General features: G+C 35.9%; 1 protein-coding gene across 1 annotated transcript; it reads left to right on the top strand.

Annotated features, from left to right (window-relative positions):
- The first annotated feature begins 624 nt into the window (after positions 1–624).
- On the top strand, positions 625–21546 carry LOC128993332 (neuromodulin-like). Its single transcript, XM_054417163.1, has 6 exons — positions 625–781; positions 13831–13929; positions 17075–17210; positions 17798–18087; positions 18973–19135; positions 19847–21546. The coding sequence occupies exons 1-5, from the start codon at positions 725–727 to the stop codon at positions 19108–19110; spliced, it is 720 nt and encodes a 239-aa protein (XP_054273138.1). The 5' UTR covers positions 625–724; the 3' UTR covers positions 19111–19135; positions 19847–21546.
- The last annotated feature ends 811 nt before the right edge of the window (positions 21547–22357 follow it).

The following is a 22357-nucleotide window of genomic DNA, read 5'->3' as shown; positions in this document are numbered from 1 at the left end:
TGGGAAAATCCCCATTAAAAATCAAAATTTCAAAAAAATGAAAAAAAAACGCCTGGAGATACCATTGATTAGAACCTACATACCAAATTTCATAGAAATCGGACCACAGGTGTAGTCTCTAGCTCTGTACACATCCAGACACACAGACACACAGACGCACACACACACACACAGACATCACTTCGAAAACCACTTTTTTGGGTCCAGGGGGACCCAAAACGAATATATCCACTCAAAACTCAAACTCGAAAATTTTGACAAAAACAATACTTTCTCCATATACTATGGTATAGGGGGAGAAAGTAATATAATATTTCATTAAACCATGGTGGAAGGAAAATACATAGGTGCGCTATTCCCGTCACATTCTGACGTCACTCGGATTGCAAACAAAAGATCACTTGATTGTAACTGTCAAAATTATTATGTATTTGTTTTTATTTGATTGTTATTGTTTTTATAATGCATTAAAAATAGTTGAATGTATTCATTATAAAAACAATAACAACCAAGGCATTAAACCTTAATATAATTGTCTTTTATATAGTACGAGAAGTTTAAGTACGATGACGTAAAAAATCATCAAGATCATTGTTTAAAGTGTAAGTCACGTGACCCACGCTAACCGCCATCTTAGAGAGTCTTATAAACACGGCAGACCGGGATTTTCACCATCCAATTATTGTATTAAGTAGAATAAATTGTTAGAATATAACTTATAAACATGTCAGAAAATAGTGCTGAAGTGAAGAGTGAAAATTCTGTTGAGAATGAAAGCCAGGTATTTTAGTTTTATTTCGAACAGTTGAGTGTAAAGTTAGTCAAATAAGTTCTGTGTAGGCCTACGGCAAACGTGATCGTTTAGTACGTAACAAGTTGAGAGATTTCCGAGTAATGTTATTTTATCAATTCTGTGACACGTTCAAAGAAGATATGACCATTAGAGGATTTAATAATGTTAACACTTTTATAACGCCCATAATAAGCACTAATTTAAGTTTAGTCGTACTTTTTACATGAACAAATTGGTGAAGGTCGGCCATGATGTTATTGAAGCAGCATCACCTAGCGGCTAATGGTTCCTTTATCTCGTATGCTACGGTTATGAGTTGCGCGCCTTTTTTAACAGTCATCATTCCTTAATAGTAACAAGTATTTTATTAGTTAGCCTAAGTAATATTAATCAATCAATGAATTAACCATCGATTGGTGTTTATAGGCTGTTTAAAAAAATTAATTTGAAAGAATAGGCTAGGCTGACAAATAAATTGTGAGAACAATAGACTTGAGCCAAGAACCAGGATTTGGTGGCTTCCTGTTCCTCACAAGTCTAACCTAGGCCTAGAACTTAGTTAAGTTAATATTCCCTACCCTATTACCTAGCAGGATTAAGCTTAAACTTACCTAGGAAATGCATATTTCAATTAAACTTAAATGTAAGTAGGCCTAATATAGCCTAACTTATTGGTGCGAACATGGCAATAATTAGTGCGTGCGCCGTAAAAAATTTAATGCTGGCCGTTTTGCGGAGAAATACGCCCGCGAACCATATTACCGATGATGTCAACAGATAGAGGAAACTTAAACGGACACGACAGTATCAATATCATGTACGTGGGGGGTAAAGTTAGCAATAAGTAGGCCTAGTGCACGTTCCTTAACAAATCTATTGCTAGCCGTTTTGGGGAAAATACGGCCGCAAATTATATTACCCGTAGAGATGGGAATTACCGTTACTTTTGAGAAACGCGTAACACCGTTCCATTACAACTTGGTAACAGGTTACAGTAACCTGTTAATTTTGTAACCTGTTACTGGTCCGTTCCTCCCCCACCACACCGTGACATCCAGGTGACATCCCAGCCCCAGCTCGGCGGGCATGTAACGAAATTCTCGCTGGAAGTTATTGCTCTACCCTGTTACTGGCCGTATGTTCAATCTGGCTCGGCTGGGCTGTAATGTTATTATTCCAGCTTGGCGTTACTCTCTGCGGGTGGTTTATTCGTTCTAGTTTGGCCGTAATGTAACGAAATTCTCGCTGGGTGTTATTGCTCTTACCATGTTACTGGCCGTGTTCGTTCGTTTCGGCCCGGATATACTGTAACTTAATTCTAGCATGAGTGTTACCTAGCTGGACGTTTCGTTCCAGTTTTTCCATAATTACTGTTGGTGACTAATGTTGCCACACTATGTACAGTTCTCGTGTACGTTAAATTCCGGCTGGAATGGAACGTTTTCTCACATTTTATTATTTTAAAGACTTTTTGTTGCTTTCAGGACTTTGATCCTGACGGAACCGGTACAGGAGATCAAGCCAATGAGCGCAGCGTTACAAAAATAACAGGGTATTCTGAGTAACGTGTTATCTTGATAACAGGTTACAATTTATTAACAGTGTTATTTACCCTGTTACGTTAAATAACGCCCATCTCTACGATGATGTCAACAGAGAGGACACTTAAAACGGACACGACAGTATCAATATCAAGTACCTGGGGAGTAAGTTAGGGGGGGGGGGGGGTAAAGTCAACAAAAAGTAGTGCGTGCGCCTCTTAAAATCTTAAAATCTCTTAAAATTGCTGGCCGCTTTGCGGATAACTTACATACGGCAAGACGGCCAGCAATAGATTTTTTAAGACGCGCACACTAACTTACTTATTTGCTGACTTAAAAAGTGTCCTCTCTCTGTTGACATCCTCGGTAATATGGTCCGCGGCCGTATTTTTCTGCAAAACGGCCAGTAATAGATTTTATTGAGCGCGCCCACTACTTATTGCTGACTTTACCACCTAACTTACTCCCCATGTACATGATATTGATACTGTCGTGTCCGTTAAAGTGTCCTCTATCTGTTGACATTATCGGTAATAACTTATGGTTCGCGGCTGTATTTTTCCCCAAAACGGCCAACAATAGATTTTTAAGGCGAGCGCACTACTTATTGCCAAGAAGTATATAACTTAAGTAAATACATAGGCACATTAGCTTAAAATAATCTAACTTTACAAAATTAACTTACATCTAACTTAGGGCCTAAGTTAGGTCCTTAAAGAAACAGAAAGAACAAAAACGGTAAGTTAAGTTATATATGCATAGGCCTAGGCCTACCTAATAAGTTAAAAGGTGACAATGGTAACCTAGGCTTATGTAATATTTATATCACCAGAAACTAGATTTTTACCGGTAACTTAGGCTAAACTTACCTGAAAACATTAGGGTAACGTTCATTTCATGCAACAATTTCAGTTGTCACAAAATTAAACTTAATAAGTTACTCAATCCACAATTTTCTTAATTTTCTGAAATGTCGTAAGCCTAAAATAGGCTAACTAAGTTGAGTTAGGCCTAGGCCCCAGACCTAATCAATCGTTCTTAGAGTTTTAACTTACGGTAGGCCTAGGCCTACTTTTCTGTTAAGTTAAATGGGAACATTCATTATTTTTTTCTCGATGGCCTAAATTGGTATTTTTGTTTTCCTTTTACGATCCATAACTTATTGTATTATTATCTGTTTTAATATCTTCAAACGCATTTAAATTACAGACAGACAGACAAACAGACGTAGAAAATAAGTTATGTCTAAGTTATACTAGGTTCAATAACCCAATTGAGTTATTCGTATTAAGTTAGAGAATACGATTAAAAACTACCGTAACTTAACTTAATCTTGTTTAGGCAAAAATAATAAGTTACCGTAAGTTTAGCCTGGAAGTTAACTGGATTAAGAAATGAAACTATTCAAAACTAACTTAACATAGCTAACTTAACCAAACTTGCTGTAGACTAAGTTACCGTTTCAAGATTCCGTTTGATAACAGAAAAGGCATGCTATCAAACGGAATTTTGAAATTTTAAACTTTAGTTACCGGTACAGAAGAATTCTCAATCTTTGTTACGTAATAGGCCTACAACTTGGTCAATGGCAATAAACTTTCTTATTTTTATTCTTATTAGTTTAGAACAGTTTCATTTCAATCTTAAGTTAAAATTTGTGTAGCGAATTTTCCATATAAGGGAATAATCAATTACCGCAGGTCTCATGGTAAGACCTAGACCGATTTACTTATTCAATTTGAGGTCCCCAGAGGCCACCGTTCAAATTCATATGGTCCGTTAACGAGATAACTCGAGCAAAGATGATCCGATATTGATGAAATTTGGTACGAATGTGTGAACCTAAATTTAAGGTATTGAAGCGTTGTATGCCCAACGGTTACGGAGGTAATTAAAAAAAATTGTAAATCTAAAATTCCCAAGTTATTTTTATGGAGAACTAGCTGTAACCCGCGGGCTTTGCCCCGTTTAACTTCTTAATTTTCAAGATGATCTCGTTTGCATGGCTCAATCACGTCCTGGTTGAAGTTCGTTCGCTACGCTCACTCACCTTTAGGTTGGAGCTCGTTCGCTGCGCTCACTTTCCTTCAGGTTAGCTCGTTCGCTACGCTCACTTGCCTTCAGGTTAGCTCGTTCGCTACACTCACTCGCCTCCAGGTTGAAGTTCGTTCGCTACGCTCACTCACCTTTTGGTTGCAAATTAGCTGTTGTCATAAATGTAAAAGAAATAATAGTGCTAGTGCTGCACCCTGTTGGTACTCCTTGTAACTTTAATGCTATTGAACATCATAGAACAGAACCAACTTGTTTAATCGAAACAGCTGTTAAGATTCATTGATTCCATTTCTCATAAGGTTAACATGGGAAACTCCAGAGCCACTGGGGCGGAGCCCGGAAGGATTTTTGGGATAAAAATATGCCTATATGTTAATCGGGAATATGAGCTATCATCATGCCGAATTTCACCCCGATCCGACCAGTATTTTTTGCGTTTACTTTTCCCATACATACAGCAACCACCTCTTTTTTATAATAGTACTAGCTGTTGTACCCGTGCTTTGCAACGGGAAGAGGACACAAAATAGAAACATTTTAATCATTATCTCTTGCATAATAGTTACAGATCCGCCAACGCTTTTAGAAACAAAAATTCAACTTTTATAGCCTTAATAGAAACGTTCAAGTTATGATTTTTAAATCTGGTAAGTAGTGGATACCACCATTTTGGTTTTGATTAATTTTAAATCTTGTGGAGGCTGACATGAGAAAAACTGACCAAATCTTCGAGTAAAACTTGAACATGATTTTCCAGATTTACCTTCAACTCCCTTAATTACAAATCTTTTGATTTATTATTGACATTTTCAGTTTCAATTTTGAAGTTGCAAAAATACTAATTATTAAATTTAAATATCTTTATATTAAACTCTTATTTATATTAATTCACAAATCCTTTCATCTTCAGTTTTTTCACTCACAATAAATCATTAGCAAAACTAAGTCAGCTGTTATAAACTTTATAAATATTGCTGTGCCTTATCAATACAGTCTTTTGAAATATTAAAGAAACTATAACCATAGGTACTATAAAAAATTTCAAACAAATAATTTATCATTAAAGACAGCAGACAAAACTAATATGATTATCAAAGCATCAAGGACTAAAAAATGTAATATAGCAAATACGGAATATGTTTCATTGCATCTCTGATTCTACTATACAAAAATATCAACAAACAACTTAATATACAAACCAGTTCTTTTAATCAGTTCCATAGTCCATTGCCTTTACATTTTCACACTTACCATTAGGAAAACATAGTAACAGATATTTCATTGATTTTAGAAACAAAAGAACACTGTGTAATGCTTAGTTTTATGATATTTTCCTTGGTTTAATTTAATCAGTGGTGTGGCAAAACACAAACAATAAATTTATCAAATAAAGTAAAATTTGAACTGAAAGCTATGTTAAGATAAAATAAGAGTATTTTGTATTATAGATTTTAGAAAACAAAAATCAAAGACAATTTAGTTATTGATGGTATTCCTTAGTTTAATTTAAGCATAGGTTTAGCAAAACACAATAACTTAATTTACCTAAATATACATATAAAAAACAATGTGATGTGCAAATTATAGTTAATCTAACACATGTGAAGCAGTTTGAATTTATTTAAAGTAGCCTCCAAATTCATACAAAACATCTATACATTGTAATTTTCATACTGTTTCCATGAAAACATATCAATAACATTATTTTCACTTAAGATTATTATCTTAAGACGCTTTAAAAAATCCAAAGCAGAGCCGGAGTTGATACAGCAACGGTTATAAAATCTTTTTTTTTCTATATTCATTGACATAGTTTTAGAATAAATAATCCATGATAAAATGTTAGATCAAAATAAACCTACCTCATATTTATGGAAAATATTATTTCTTTGTATCAGCTGTCTGAAATTGTGAAATAAATGCAGTTTAGCAGTTCTTCTTGTTTATATTTAAATGTCAAAGCAAATGTAAACAAACATTGTTAGTGTTCTCATCACAGCCATGGAGACCAATCAATATTTACTTTTAAAATGTTCACCTAAGAACTTTTAAAACCAAAGGGGCAAAGCCTACGGTCAGTATCGAAATGTGAATAGTCCTATAATGGTCCTTGGTATGGTAACTATATTTTTGTAAAATTTAAGCCCAGTTAGTTCAGTAGTTTTTGCACCTATTAGTAATACACATACAGAAGGACACCATTAGATTTTTATATAATAGTACAGATATAGATAGATAAATAAACTGTTGTTGTTTGCTTGTTTATGGATATAATAGTATTTAAACCAAATTTGGAAATTTTGTATATTTAATACTCAGATATCGACATTGCAATGAAAAAAACACATCTCAATATCTTCCCTGTAGCAGCAAACCTAGGTACCTACTCACTAAAATTAATTAAATATGAAATAAATCTGACAATTTTAAGGGAATATTTTAGCGATATTTCTCTCAAATAGGTACCCCCGACTGCAACCCCGGTACCTATAATTAAACATACCCGGGCCCCATGGTGTAGGCCGGAGCATACGCACCAACCTTAGACACACCGTGGCTGGATAACTTAAAGTCTTCAGGGTCACCAGCTGCCGAAGCAACCCTTCGGAAAGAGGGTTGCCCCTCAATCCCAACCAGGGATACCGGTTACTTGGTCTTACGTCCCTCCAACTGGGTTCCCCAGGGCCGAAACCCCGACAGACCATGATGGAGTCCATGGACCCAACATAGTGCAAGCGACACTCGGGACCTATCTAATCCCTGACAGGCCATAACCCGCCATCAAAGCCAGGAGGAAGGGGACCCCCTATTTACACTACTACCTACCCGATCGAGGCCATCCCATTCGCTGGGAAACCAGGGATAACCAGGGCGATAGATCCCCAGATACCCCCAGCGGGCTTGATCCCAGCACCCGATCTACTTCATTTGCCCATCTAACCCAACATCACTGCCGGGCCATCAGGGTTTCCCAAAAGGAGGCAGGTATAGAAGTGGAACCCACCCTGATGAACCTATCCACCAAAGGTGGCGACACCCTTAACTCAATTGAGGTCCATGGAGAACCCCCCACACTCTAGATAACCATACCTTCCGGCCTCAGAGAATGAACTAAGGAAAGTCCTACAAACATATTTATAAAAACCCTATGTGATAATCCAACCCAACATAACTGCCGCATCGTGATGTATAAGTGTGGCCTCCAGATAATACCAAAGTACCGGTACCGTTTTTTGTACTAAGCTATTGAAATAAGTTAAACTTATTATTAGTGGGTTGAACACAATAAATAACAAAACTTGTAGGCCTACTTATAGAAACAGCTTGAGAGGCTTTAGACGGTTCCATTTAATTAGAATAAACATGTAACTTAGGCTACCTTGGGAATTTACGTCAAATGTTTAGTGTTTATGATCCATAGGCCCACTGTTTTTGTTAGACCTATAAGTTAATATCCGTGGATCAGCCTAACTGAGGACTAATTTCTGTTTGAAAGGTGTTTTTTTTACATTTTACTTATTAAATTGGCAAAGTAAAAAAATGAGTTGAATAATTCTAAACGATGATGTAGGTTTGTATTAAGTTAGGCCCTATCGTATGTCTCAAAGATCTTTCGATGTTCTTGCGAGCAAGGTACAAACATTTGTGAAGTAGGCTAACGAATTTGCCGAGTCACTTTCCCCCTTCCCAACTTGCATCCAATCCAAACACCAAAGGACGCAAGATGTGCTACATTAAGACACTTAATTTTGTTAAATGTAGGTAACGTAAGTTAGCCTATTGAAGAAGGAAACCACTACATTTTCTGACAACACAATCCTTAAGTGACTGGTAACAATAAATTTGCTGGCGTCAAGCATAAATGGCTCCGATTTAACTCAGCAAAACTAAGATTGAGTTTTACACCGTGCATAAAAACAACTAAAAACCATTAGCCTAGTTATAGACATAATCCTTTAGCCTAACCTAGTCCAGGCCTATTAAATTATATTAACTTAAGCTTTTTTAGGCTTAAGTTAAACTTATTTATGATTTTATTGGAGATAAGTTATACCCTAGTTGCACCACAGAAAACATACTACTATAACCCAGAACGCCAACCGCATGGTAAAAACCATTAAGTGTTTTGAGAGAGCTTTGCCTGTCAATCCCTAGGCTGCGCCACCAGCGTTGCCATGCACTCAGCATAGCAACGCTGGTGGCGCTGCCTACGAATTGACAGGCAAAGCCCTCTCAAAACACTTAATGCTTTTTAACATGCGTGGCGTTCTGGGTTATAGTAGTATGTTTTCTGTGGTTGCACTGACCATGAAGTTAACCTACATAGCCTAATGTAATAATGTAGAGTCCAAAGTTGATGTCACAAAGTTATGTTGTGGTACATACTATAACTTAAAGTAGCATGATGGGTAAGCATGACTTCAGGCAAGTTCTGTGATGCTCCAGGTCTGTTGCTAGCGGTAGGAATGCCACATCAGTCGTGACGCGGCATCTCATTCTATTTTCGTTCTATACGTTATAGGCGAACATAAGATTGTAGATGTTATTTACTTGAAAGGTGCTGCTCTTTCATGGAGACTATAGGCTACTAGGCCTACTTATTTTGAACATAAGTTATCCTATTCCCACACAAATTTGTTGGGGTTTTTTCAAACTTGAAGCTTATGTACCTACTTTTTGTTCCATATATTCGTTATTTTTTTAGCATTTAAGTATAACTATTATTTACTTACGGTACTGTTTACTTTTTGACAAATACCCAACTTAACAACAGAAAACCGTTTTATTTTTAAACATAGTCTGTATTTTGTGGCGTTCTCAATTCGGAGTTCAGTAATGATGCAAATGTTCTTGTCTCAGTGTGCTGCTACCATTTCTCAGATTCTTTCATAAGATGTCGCTCCATAAAAAAGTACGGTATAGAATTGCCTTATTGGAAAATGTAATGAGAAATTTAAATAATAATTTGAAAGTACTACTTAAGTTAGGCTACTAAGTAAATGAACACATTTTGATGACTAAGTAAACTATTTTTAATTTAATAATGTTTTTAAAGCCTTTACCTTTACATGCCTTTAAAAATCAATATTTTGGGGTAGCCTACTAAAATTATCCTAGAAGAATTAAAATTTGTTTTTAATGAAAATAAAAAATATATAGCCTATTAGCTTAAAGTAATTTACATAATTTACTAGTATCTTAAAGGTTTTTTAACCTAGAGCTAATGCGGCAGAGGGGCTTTGTCAATCACATTGTGTGACTCCAAAGCTTTGGGTCCACTGCCAGATAATGAGAGTGTAAGTAATGAGCAAATCATAGTTAAAAAAAATATCTCAGCTACAAAGTTTGGTGCCAATTTTAACTTTTTTGTTTATATGTTGTTTATATAATGACAATCTCTCGTCATCTGAGTCCCAAGCAATTGTATCTAAAGCACTCCCTCTTGTCAAAACTGTAGAACCAACCATTGTAAATATTACCAATAGTGTTAACGGTGTTAATGAGACTATATCTGACAGGGTCAATCGTATTGAGACATCAATGAATGTCTCTGAAAAATGGGAAAAAATAAAAAGGAAAAACAGGAAACTGAGTAAATCAAATGTTAAAATGTCTTGTCACAAGCAACCCGTTGTCAACTGTACTAATCGGTTTAAAGTTCTTGGGAGGGAAAATAAAAATGTAAATGATGCAACAATATGTAATTCATCAGGGAGGTGGCTACTTAAGTCACCTAAACATCTTGTAAAACGAACTAGACCGGCTGTAATGCCTACTAATAACTCTGCGGGTGAGCATTGTGCCCAGGGACCTACAGTGGTCAACAATGGTGAGGGGTTATTCAAGGGGAATTTGTTGATTGGGGACTCACTCTTGAGGTTCTCAGGGGGGAAGTGTAAACAAAATGGAGTTGTAGTTGATGTAAATCCGGGGGCAAAAGTCACTGACATCAAACAAAAGCTGATTAATCACAGTTCTGACCAACCTGATCTAATTTATTTATTTGTGGGTACTAATGATCTTGTGCTAGGGTATAATGGAGGGCCAGGATATAATGGGGGGTGGGGGAAGAAAGTGGTACTGCACTCGATGGCCGACCTTTTGTGTACGGCCAAAAGCAATTTTCCCAAAGCTAGAATCTTGTTGAATAGTGTCTTAATTCGAAATGACATAGGCCACAGAGCCCTTTCCCTCTTTAATGATCAATTATTTCTCATGTGTAACAATTTTGGGGTAGAATTTGTTAATGCATCACATGTTATTTCTAAGCGTCATCTGGCTAAGGATGGAAGGCACCTTAATCAACGTGGGAACCGTCTTCTCGGTGACTTCATGTTTCAGAGCATATTTAGCCCGTATTGTAAGGTAACTTCTTGGCCTTCTTTGGAAGAGAAGCCCAGTGTATTGTCAGTTGAGCCGTCATGTTCTTCGATTGCCCAACCAATTTCGGAAAACTATGTGTTTCAGACCTCTCGAACTTCAGGATAGCACATGTTAACATCCGTTCTCTGAATACTGGATTTGAAGAGCTCTGTGCAGTTGTAGAGGATTTTGATTTTGATTTGTTGGGAGTCACAGAGACGTGGTTGTCTCATGTAACGTCTTCTGATGTATATACTATTCCTGGTTATGATATGGTTAGAAGTGACAGATCTTCTCACCTTGGTATGAGTGGAGGTGGTGTTGCCTTGTATATAAAAAAATCTGTAAATTTCCGCTCAATACAGCTCTGCAATGTTGATGATCGTCTTGAGTACTTATGTGGTGTTGTTTCTTTGAAAGAATTAAAGCTTTGTGTTTGTTTTGTATAAAGGTCACCTTCTGTCCCATATACTGTTCTGAGTTCATTGTTGCATGGCCTGTTCATTGACCAGATGATGGAGGTAAATGCTGTGATTCTGCAGGGTGACTTAAACGTGAATCTCATGGAAAATCTAAAACCTGATTCCAAGTACTTGTCTTCTCTTCTTCAGTCCATGAATCTGAGTCAGCTTATAAAGGAGCCTACTCGTGTCACTCATCTGACATCCTCCCTCATAGACTTGATCATTGTTGACAGAGACCTGAAGCTGGAGGTGGGAATGGTTGATACGTCAACTATTCTTGACTATAGAGGGAAGAAAATAACTGATCACCGTTTGGTATTTTGTGACCTTCCTCATAAAATGGCCAAAAAGAAAAAGATTAAATTTGTGTCTTACAGAGATTCGAAAAATATCAACATAAAACAGTTTGTTGAACTCGCATCAGTAGTTGACTGGGACTACATTTCATCTCTCAATAGTGTAGATGACGTTGTACTGGCCTTAAATGAGAGGATACTTCTAATTTATGATTTATGCGCTCCGGTCGTGAGGAAGCGAGTTACGAAGAAAAAGGCTCCATGGAGAGACAAGAGTATTGCCGTTCTAACAAAAATAAAGAACAAATCAAGAAAGATTTTTATGAATCACAGGAACGGTGAATCAAGAGCGGAATATTGCAAAGCAAGAAATGGCTCAATTTAGCTATAAGAAGGGCAAAAAAACGTTTTCTTGAAAGTCAAGTACAGGGTAAAGATCCTAAAAAGTTCTGGGCATCTCTGAAAGCCACTGGGGTGTTGGAGTCTGCCGATGATAAAGATTGTTCTTTTACACCTCAGGAACTTAATCGATATTTCTCTACAATGGGAACTAATAATAACAATAATTGTTGTATTAGTGCGGACAAATTGAACTTTTATAACCAGAACAGTAGTAATGATGTGAAGAAGGGGTTCTCTTTTAAACCTGTGACTGAGGATATTATCAAGGCAGTCATGAACAACATCACCACCCGTGCCGTGGGAACGGATGGAATTTCTGTCGACATGATCAAGTCTTTGAGTCCGTACTGTGCCTCAGCTATTTGTCATTTAGTAAATCTGTCCTTGGTTACAGGATGTTTTCCTAATGTTTGGAAAAAAAGTATACTAATTCCTCTGGCAAAACAATCAAATCCTACTTCTGTTTCTCATTTCAGGCCCATTTCTATCCTCCCAGTGATGTCTAAGATATTAGAAAAGGTTGTTGTTGAGCAGTTGACATTTTTCTTGGAATCTGAGAATATTCTTCCTGAGACTCAGTCAGGCTTTCGTAAAGGTTTCAGTACGAGCTCTGCACTCTTGAATATCATGGATGAGCTGTTATCTGCTAAGGATAGGGGTTGGCAGAGTTTTGTCACAGGTTTGGATTATTCACAAGCCTTTGATTCGGTGGATTTTGATCTTCTGCTCTCTAAACTGCAGTTTTACCGATTTGATGAAACCTCTGTGGCCTGGGTTTCCTCTTACCTAAACAATAGGTCCCAACAGACTAAGGTTGATCTGAAAGCGTCAGACTTTTTGCCAAAGATTAGAGGTGTTCCGCAAGGTAGTTGTCTAGGGCCGATCCTTTTCTTGATTTACACTTCCGACCTTGGGAGTCAACTGAGGTATTGTGCTATTCATTCATATGCAGATGATACACATCTTATCGCTTCTTTTCCATCTTCGAATCTCCTTGACGCAATCAGGGATGTGAACTGTGATCTGAGTGTGGTTAAGCAATGGTCTGATGATCATGGGTTGCAACTAAATCCTGATAAGTGCTCAGTTTTGCATGTCAGTAATTCTTCTCTGCAAGGCAGACTGAATTCTAATAGGGGTAATATGATGATTTCATTGGATAATATGCCTTTATCACTTTGTTCTTCGTTAAGAGTCCTTGGTGTCCATCTGGATGATACTCTTAAATTTTCTGAGCAGGTGAGCCGTATCTGTCGTGTTGCTGTTGGCAAGTTGAGACGGTTGCACAGGTTGAGGTTCATATTGCCTACTTCAGCAAAACTTCAAATAGTGCAAGCAGTGGTTTATCCATCTATTAGCTTCTGCCTCTCTACCTTTTCTGGTTGCTTAACGAAAGAAAAAATCAAAATACTGACAAGGCTCCAGAATAATGCACTGAGGATTGTTTATAATTTGAAGAAATTTGACCATATTAGTGAATTTAGATTGAAATCTCATACACTATCCATACAGCAAATCTCTGATCTCCAAACATCAATTTTGGTTCACAAGACGCTGCTGACAAACCAACCTCAGTATCTGAATACCAAGTTGGTACGAAGATCTGAGGTCTGTGGGCGCAGTACTCGTCAGGAAGGCTTGTTGCAGTTACCGCGGGTCAGAACTGAGTCGGGGAAAAAGGCCTTTTCCTACTTTGGACCCCTGGTTTACAATGCTCTACCATCAGGGGTAAAAGAAAAAGGATTAATGGTATTTAAGAAGAATGTTAAAGATATGCACCTTTAGTTTTATTTTTTAAGAATGTTTCTTTTTAATTTACTTGTATATGACAAAAGTTTGCATGTAAAACAGAACTTTGTATCTGATGTACGCTGGATAAATAAAGACGTTATTTATTTATTTATTTTATGTTTCAGCCCCAGGAAGAAAAGCCCACTGGAAGAGGAAAGAGGTCGGCGAGTAAAAGAGTGTCTTTGTTAACGAGGACAGCTCAGGAAGGTGAAGCTATATTGAAGGTCAGTATTACGATATTAGGCCGGTGATATAAATTAATATTCTTAAATCATACAAAAGGATGAGGCAGTGAAACGGCACAAACTCGACTCCAGCTGACATCAGGTGGGAGGTTATGAGAGAACAGAGAAAATGACTTTGAACGTCCAAACAAGTGGAAATTTCAGTAGCCATGGAGAGTTGGATGAGTGCACAATGTGCATATGTTGTAAATGCATATCAGCACATTTGTTGTGCGTTCAGTTTCCCGTCTCGGGCTCCTGTGCCATCAAGGAAAGCTCCCTTGGGTGAATAACTTTGAAGCCACTGCTGGCACATTAAAAGCGTAAGAAAACTTTTGCAGACGGTTTGTGTGTGCTACGACGAAATGCCATGGGTGGATTTCTTCTCAGACTTTAACCAAGTGTGCTAAACCAAGGACGCCAACCTTGCTGACACTGTGTTAAAAAAATATGGTTTTTAAGCTAAATATTGAATTTCCACTTATAGAAGAAGAAAAAGCGCTTTATTTTCAAAATACCCAGTGCACAATACAAGTTAATTTGCAGGGGACGAGCCTACGCGCTACATCAATAACCTCTCGGTCGTCTGCCGGAATTTCCACTCATAGATGTAAGATTTAAAAGTTAAATAAATCACAACAAGCTGATACCCGTGCTTTGCAACGGGAAGAAAATGTGACCTAGAGAGCTATTAAAGTGGTGCTGATGTGTGTTTTAAAATACAGCAACTCAATGATTTAGTTTCAAAATATAAACTGATTTAAAAGCGTAAACCTACTTACTCTTTCAAACCCCTACTTTTGATTTGAATAGATCCTTAAGAATATGACAACATAACCTAGTGTAGCAATATCATAAATTGCTTCATATTGATCCTTCATGAATGACATGTTTTACTATATATAATTCTTCAATTTTAGTCAAGCCTCTTCACATATAGGTAAGCTTACTATATAAATCAAAAAATGAAACTTTGAGCAATTATGTTTTATAACGTATACAACCTCACTTTAAAACCAAACATAACCCTCATCATTCTACATAAAGCGTCACAAACATCTTTTTCGAATAATAAACAAACAACAGTTCATTGTACTGACCAGCTGTTTCATTAACTAAATTTAATTAAATAATTTAAACATTGAAAGCATGCCAGGTGTAGCCCATTGAAAATCAGCCTGTGGGGCAGAGCCCTTAGGAAGTTTGTCCATATCAATACTTTTCGGAAAATATACACATTCTTAGCTTTATTTTGATGTGCCATATGAATATATTTTCATTTGGTAAATCACCTTAACCGTTTACATAAAATTTGATTGTACCACTTTAATAATATAATAGATATTTTAATAAACTAGGTGTACTATGCAGTTGACTGCTTGCAATATTGAGCGGAGCTAGCATATTCCGATCCTTTTCTAAAGTCAATGCTACATCTGTTTGTCGTAAATGAGATATATACATGCAGTAACTTATCTAATGTCAATGGTATTTTTGGTTCACGTCAATGGAATGTCTATTTGCAGTATCCAAAGTCAACAATTATAAGTCTGCTTTACGGAAATGAATTGTCTTCTTGTTGGAACCAAAGACTATGTTTCATCTGGTTCTCATAAATTAAATGTCTACTTGCAGTATCCAATGTCAATTATATATTTGGTTCACATAAATAGAATGCCTATTTGCAGTATCCAAAGTCAATGGTGCATCTGGTTCACTTTACTGGGATGTCTATTTACAATATCCAAAGTCAATGGTAGTACCTACGTCTGGTTCACGTAAACTAATGGTTTATTTGCAGTATCCAAAATCAATTGTACACCTGCTTCACATAAATGAGAAATCAACTTGCAGTATCCAAAGTCAATGGTCCATTTGGTTCACATAAATAAGATGCCTATTTGCAGTATCTAGAGTCAATGGTAGGCTTACTTCTAGTTCACTTAAATCGGCTTCTATCCTTATTTTCAATATATTGACTGTCGATGCCCAACACTACTTACTTGCAGTAATATCATTATTTGCAGTAGTATATTGTTACACCTGTGATAACCATTAGCCTTTTTAAGAAAGACCCACTATTATTCTCTATTATTCATAATTTAAGTTTGCCTATTTTTTTTATAAATTATTTTAAATCTGTTAAATGTTAAACTAAGGGCAGCCTTTATTTTGGAATTTTCATGTCAAATTTTATTAATTATAAGTATTGCATCTTATATCTTTTTACAATAATAATGACGATGTCAATTACAATAATGTATTGTTTAAAGACTGAATAAATGACTATTCAATCGCACATTTTGTTCACGTTAATGAATTGTCTACTTGCAGTAGGCCTATCCAAATCAATGGTATCTTTGGTTCTCATTAATGAAATTCCTATTTGCAGTAGGTACCTGTAATTCAAAGTCTACAATGGTACATCTAGTCATAGATAAAACATGTTTTGGTTGGTCTATGATCTACTAGTTCAAGTAAATAGAAAGTCTATTTGCAGTATCCAACTCAATGGTTAACATAAATGGAATGGCTATTTGGAGTAATTTAAGTCAATGGTGCATCAGCATAATTCCGGCGATGCTAATTTTTGGTTATTCATTTTGTAGTAAATTATGCTCAATGATTGTTCTTTCCTTTTTCTCTGTACAGTATTTGTATGTGCTATTTTAGATGTTTTTCTGACTAACATTTGTTACGACTCTTGTTTACATTTTTATTGTTATCTCGCAAATAATATAATGGCAACCAATTAACCCATAAGGCCCATATTAAATTTCTGAAAGTTGAAATTACGTAGGGAAAAGCCCGTGTTCCGATTTGTACCATTTCAGTACCTTTCATACCTTTCCATAATTGGTTACTATGACTGTGCTAAATTTCGTGTAGATCGCTTCAGCCGTTTGGGAGGAGTATTTGTAGAACAAAAGCAGGAGTTTAGTATAAGAGCTTTGCTCGCTTCACTCCTTTTAATAAGTTATTTTTGACATCTCAAAATCGTGTCGTTTTACTGCCTCCTCTTGTAGGCTATTATTTTATTTTATTTTTAAAAGTGATTTAAATACTGTAAAACTTATGCTCATTGTGTCTTACAAATTAATTATAGTTTATATTTGATTTACATTTCTTCCTCTCATTGCTGTAGGGTATGGGCCATAAGGAAGATGGTGCTACAGAAGGAAGGCGAACTACAAGGAGTTCCTCAAGAGGCTCAACAGGGTCTGCTCAAGCTACGCCTCCTCCTGCCAAGCGAGAAAGAAAAGCTCCATCAACGGGAAAAGGTAAGCTATTAAAGAACTGCCCTACCCGGATTATTTGACAATTGGGAAGGCGCAAAAACTGGATGGGAAACACATGGTTAGTTGAATATTAGTGAATATCAGTTTGGATGCTATGTTGGTGCACACCTTTTTACTTGTGGCCTCATTGCATCTAATAAATGCTGAAAATGTTTATATCTGATAAGTCATAGCTCGTTTGCTTAAAAAAAATCAGCTTAAAAAGACACAAACTTCTATGTTTCATTTTTAAATAATTTAAGATTTATAGCCTAATGTTTCGTGATTTACCAAGGCTTTTCTTTCGAAAATGGCTATAATTTTGGAAGTAGAGGTGTGCAGATATTTGCTCTAGGAAAATTCAATTTACAGTAGTACATTTCAGATGGACCTGGTGTATGTTTTGGTAGCCTACTCGTATCACACATTGGCTACTACCAACAATTTAGTTTAAACCGAAATAAGCCCTAATATTGGAGACAAAATTCTGGCTGAAATTCTTAGTCATTCAGTGTATTTTCACTTTGTGCTTAGAACACTATAATTGTCTTACGCCTCAGTATATTTATCATCTTGAACGTTTCTCACAGGCTCTCGGCGCGGAAGGCCCAAGAAGGGTGAAGAGCCAGAAGAGGAAAATGAAGAGGCTGAAGCTGAGAGTAAATCTGAAAATAAGGACGACGAGAAAAAAGAGGAAAAGACCGAAAATGGTAAAGCCGATGAAGCTGAAAAAAAAGAAAACAACGTGGACGGAACGGATGGTGGTGGCGATGCCAAACCAATGGAGGTAGATGAGTCGGACAAACCTGCAGTGGCAGAAGGTGACAAGCCTACTGACAACGGACCAGCTGAAGAGCCTAGTTCGCCAGCCAAAACGGAGGTGAGTTTTTAGAACCACTGAAATATTAAGTTCTTTAACATTATCTCAGTTAAGTTGCTCATAAATTTTACGAGAAATTTCTACTACTCCATTTGATACTAGCGGTCCTTAAAACATCAAGCTCCTTATAACCCAACTCATAGGTCAAAATACCTAGATCCAGCTTGATAATAGGCTAAGCATGAAGGTATTTACATGTTTTTTTAGCATCTTTACAAGGTTTGTGACGGGTAGTTGGCGCAACCTGCATGACAAAAACATGATCTTTCCAGTACAGGAGACCCTCGGTAGTCCGGCACTGCTCTACTCCAGCACTCCAGTAATCCGGCGTCTTTTGAGAGCTATGGCCTTCTGCGATCACAGCAAAATTCTGATTATCTCACGCGGCTGTATATACATTAACATTGTCTCCCGCAGTCACGGAAAGGTCATTGCCGTCTTCCGCAATCACGGCATAATCATGAACACTCCTGCGGTCATGTAGATATTATCGTCGTTTTTAATCATCTCCCACAGCCGTGTAGACGTTATCATCGACTCCTGCGGTCACAGAAATGTCATCGCCGTGTTGCACGATCGCTGCAAAATCATTAACAACTCCCGCGGTCATGTAGACATTGTCATGTGTGATCAGAACAATAGCGGTTTACAAACAAGCGATCAGAGCAGAAGTATTTTATGCATTTTTAGTGTTTTTATAGATGACATAAAGTAATCCGGCAGTATCACGGTCTTATATCTGCCGGATTACTGACAGTCTACTGTAATGTTGATACCACGACTTATCTCCTACCAGACCTGTACTGCAAGGTGAATGTGAAATTGCTACTTATTTGAACTTTACAAATTGCAAGCAACACATTACAAGGTAATTGGTTTTCACAGGATACTCCTGCAAAGCCTGAGGAGGCTGAAAAACCAGAAGCAGAAACGAAAAAGGAGGAAGAGTCTTCAAAGCCCGAGTCAGGTGGTGAGAAAGCAGAGCCGGACACAAGAGAGGCGCCACCTCCTCAAAGCGAATAGGAATGACTGACCTTAATTTTGTAAAGTAAGTGACGATTCTAAAGGCTCCAATCAGAATACCTATGTAAATATTTATTAGGAAAGGTAACATTTTATTCTGTCTGCTTGAATCTGCTCACCATCAATAACCTGATAATTACAAAGTAAAATTAAATCATTGTTTAAAATGTATATCATAAACATAGAAATTACCTTCTGTGAAAAATGTCTAGCAAAAATGATTTTAAATAAAATATTTAAAAAATGCCATAAAAATAATGCCTATTTAAGACCTAACAAATTTAAGGAAACTGGTTGGGAAATAAAGTTGCTCTTTTTTCACACATAGGTACATAGGTAGTAAATGTCTTTAATTCCCCGAGTTGATGTAGATAGTTGGGTGGAGAAAGGAAGGTTAAAAGGACATAATATAACCTGAACCCCATCGCACAAAATAATTTTTTCATCAAAAAATTCTGGCAGAAGTCATTTTACAGTGACTTTAAAAATATTTTGAGCAGGCCTAAGTATTTTTAATACTGAACAAGCTTTACGAAATGTGGTCCGAATGGTGGGCCTTCATTCGCCACCCTGCATATAATTAAAATATCAGGAAAAATTATTTTTCTTTTACCTACTCTAGATAATTTTATTCTAATTTATTAAACAATTTCATGTTGAATCAGCAAACTGTACAAATATCTTTTAAATTGTTTAATTCTACTATTTAATTATATTCCAATTATGTTTGTTTCAGAAAACTACCTGACCATTGTAGTTGAGAAAAGATCGTTCAACTCTAAAACTTTCTTTTTCAACAAACCCAGCAACAATGGCAGATTTTAGTTGTTAATTTGTTGATAACATTATTTTATGATTACTAACTAAAATGGGAAATTATTGTATGATAAATTATCTTTTTAATCGGGCATCTAAAGTTGATTTAATGATTTTAAAAATCAATTAAATCAATTCACACTTAGCTGGTCTTCTAAGAATTAGTAGTTGATTTAAGTAAAACAAACAATAACTATAGGTTTGTTCATTGAATTTTTAAGAATTTTTTAAAGAGATCTCCGTATGCATGCTTGTTAGTTTAGCAACAGTTTTTGAGGTATGTTTTAAACATAAGAATTGAACATTCTTACTCACGGCTGTCAGTTCAATGTCAGCTTATTTATCAATGACATTACCTGTAATATATTTTAAATCTTTAGATTAATTTATTAGGGTATTAAGAGTCCTTTGGTTTGGCTCATTTAAAAGAATTCATATTAATTGTTCATTAATTATGTAATTTTTAGTTTTCCAATTAAACTTTTAAGAGAGATTTTGTCATATATTTGTGTTTCTTGTTTGGGTGTTTATTTTTAATATGATGTAATTATTGTTCTAAATAATTTTAAGTAGTAAGTGTTGACAAAATATTTTAATGGAAATAGACATTTAAATACGTATTCATTTGAAGATTGAAAATCAACATGGTGATTTTATGGCAGTTTGTTTTACAAATTTCCTTTCAATGCCAACTTGTGAATATAATTTGCATGGATTGAAATAACAGGCCTACATAATAAATCTGTGTGTACAATTATTTTAATATGTCGGATAATGTTTGTGAGTACATAATTAGAAGATGTTAAATGTGTGGCCACTTTTAGACTTAATTTAACTGTGTTTAATTTATGTTTTTTTTTTTTTATTTGTGTATGTTATTGGAATTTTTGCATCACAACATATTTATTAATAACAAAAAAATCAGTGATAAACGTTATTTATAGACATGTCTTGTACGTAAGGTTGTGAGGTGTTATATAGGTGGCATTGAAAGGACACGGCTTGGTAAAAAACATCAGCATCTCTACTCGCAAATTATTGACACGAAAGTACAAATTAGATATGAAAAAGTAATCTGGTTGATTTTTACCACTTATGTGACAGGTTTGTTATAAAATAAGCTATTGGTTTGTGTAAAACCGCTATTTTTATGGTCAGTTGTATGTGTCATTACTGTTTTAAAAGAAAACCGTTTTCCTAAAAATAGTTTAAAACTAAGGCGATGCATAATCATTTTGTACTACAATGAATGTATTGAAAATAAATTGTGTGAGTATCAGTTTGTTGATTCTTATTTCTATGCTTGAGAGTCGCTAGAATCCACTGAGGGCCTAGTTCAAAACAGATGTTACCGTTCTCACACTCGTTTCAATGAATAAACCTAATAAATGTCTATTTAAAATTTAATTTAATGTGTACTTTTCCAAATGTAGTTTAAAATAATTTAGTGTAGAAATATAGATCAAATCAAATTATTTGATTATTTGTACAAAGTTGAATGAATTGAAAAGTCAAATATAATTACTTTTATTTTATTGTATTGTGTAGTCTTTGTGATGGTGTTTGGATGGACAACACTGTTCTATGTGTTTGTATCCTGTAATAAATACATTTTACGAATATCTTGTATGCTTACCTCGGAATGGTTTCTCCCCTAGAATTTTTGGCCCACAGCCTAATGTTTAAACAAATTTTGTTCTCTGATGAATATAAATTTGTGATTTTAAAAGTTATATATTCCAATGAATTAGAAATATCAATTGCAAACTTCTTCAGAGCAAGATATCAAAATTAAATTGATGCTGTTTATTTCTGTGCAACGAGTTGATGGTTGTTTACTTAGTTGCATAGCTGTTGGTTTAGTTTATGTATAAAAATTGTCCACTCACGTCAAATGAAAGGATTGATTTCTCTTACTTAGCAGCACTTATTTAATAAATGAGGACTGGTTTGAAATCAAATGTGAGAGATTAAGTTTGACCAATATTAACTTAATTGTTTGAATCCCATTGTTACAAAATATGGGTCCAGTTAGAAATATAAAGTGGAACCTTGATAACTAGCATAGCCTTTAGTACAAGGCCACAAATTTAGTGTGTGTGTAACACTGCACCGATGGCATAATGCCATGGTAACAGTAAACATTAACATTGCACATTATAAAGTAGTGCAACAGCTGTTTCGGCAGGCCAGTGCTGGAGCATGCCACCTTGTCTTGATGTGGGGGTCAACGGCTATCACTAGTTGACTGACAAGCCGAATGGGGTAAGTGTTTTGACATAAAATATGCATAAGTGGTGGAAGAAGTTCAGAGGTGGTTTTTACAGTAATTATATTTACACTTTGCATGGTGTAGGGTAGCTGCGGTTGGTTATTAGTCTCATTTGAGGCTATGACCTCAAAGAAGACAAAGGTTTAGGGAATTTGCCAG

Source organism: Macrosteles quadrilineatus, unplaced genomic scaffold (assembly GCF_028750875.1).
Source record: "Macrosteles quadrilineatus isolate MER2022 unplaced genomic scaffold, UCM_ALF_1.0 Scaffold_4__1_contigs__length_99947679, whole genome shotgun sequence".
NCBI classification, from domain to species: Eukaryota; Metazoa; Arthropoda; class Insecta; order Hemiptera; family Cicadellidae; genus Macrosteles; species Macrosteles quadrilineatus.
Note: the sequence above shows the minus strand (reverse complement) of the source record. Positions and strands in the feature narration are given on the sequence as shown.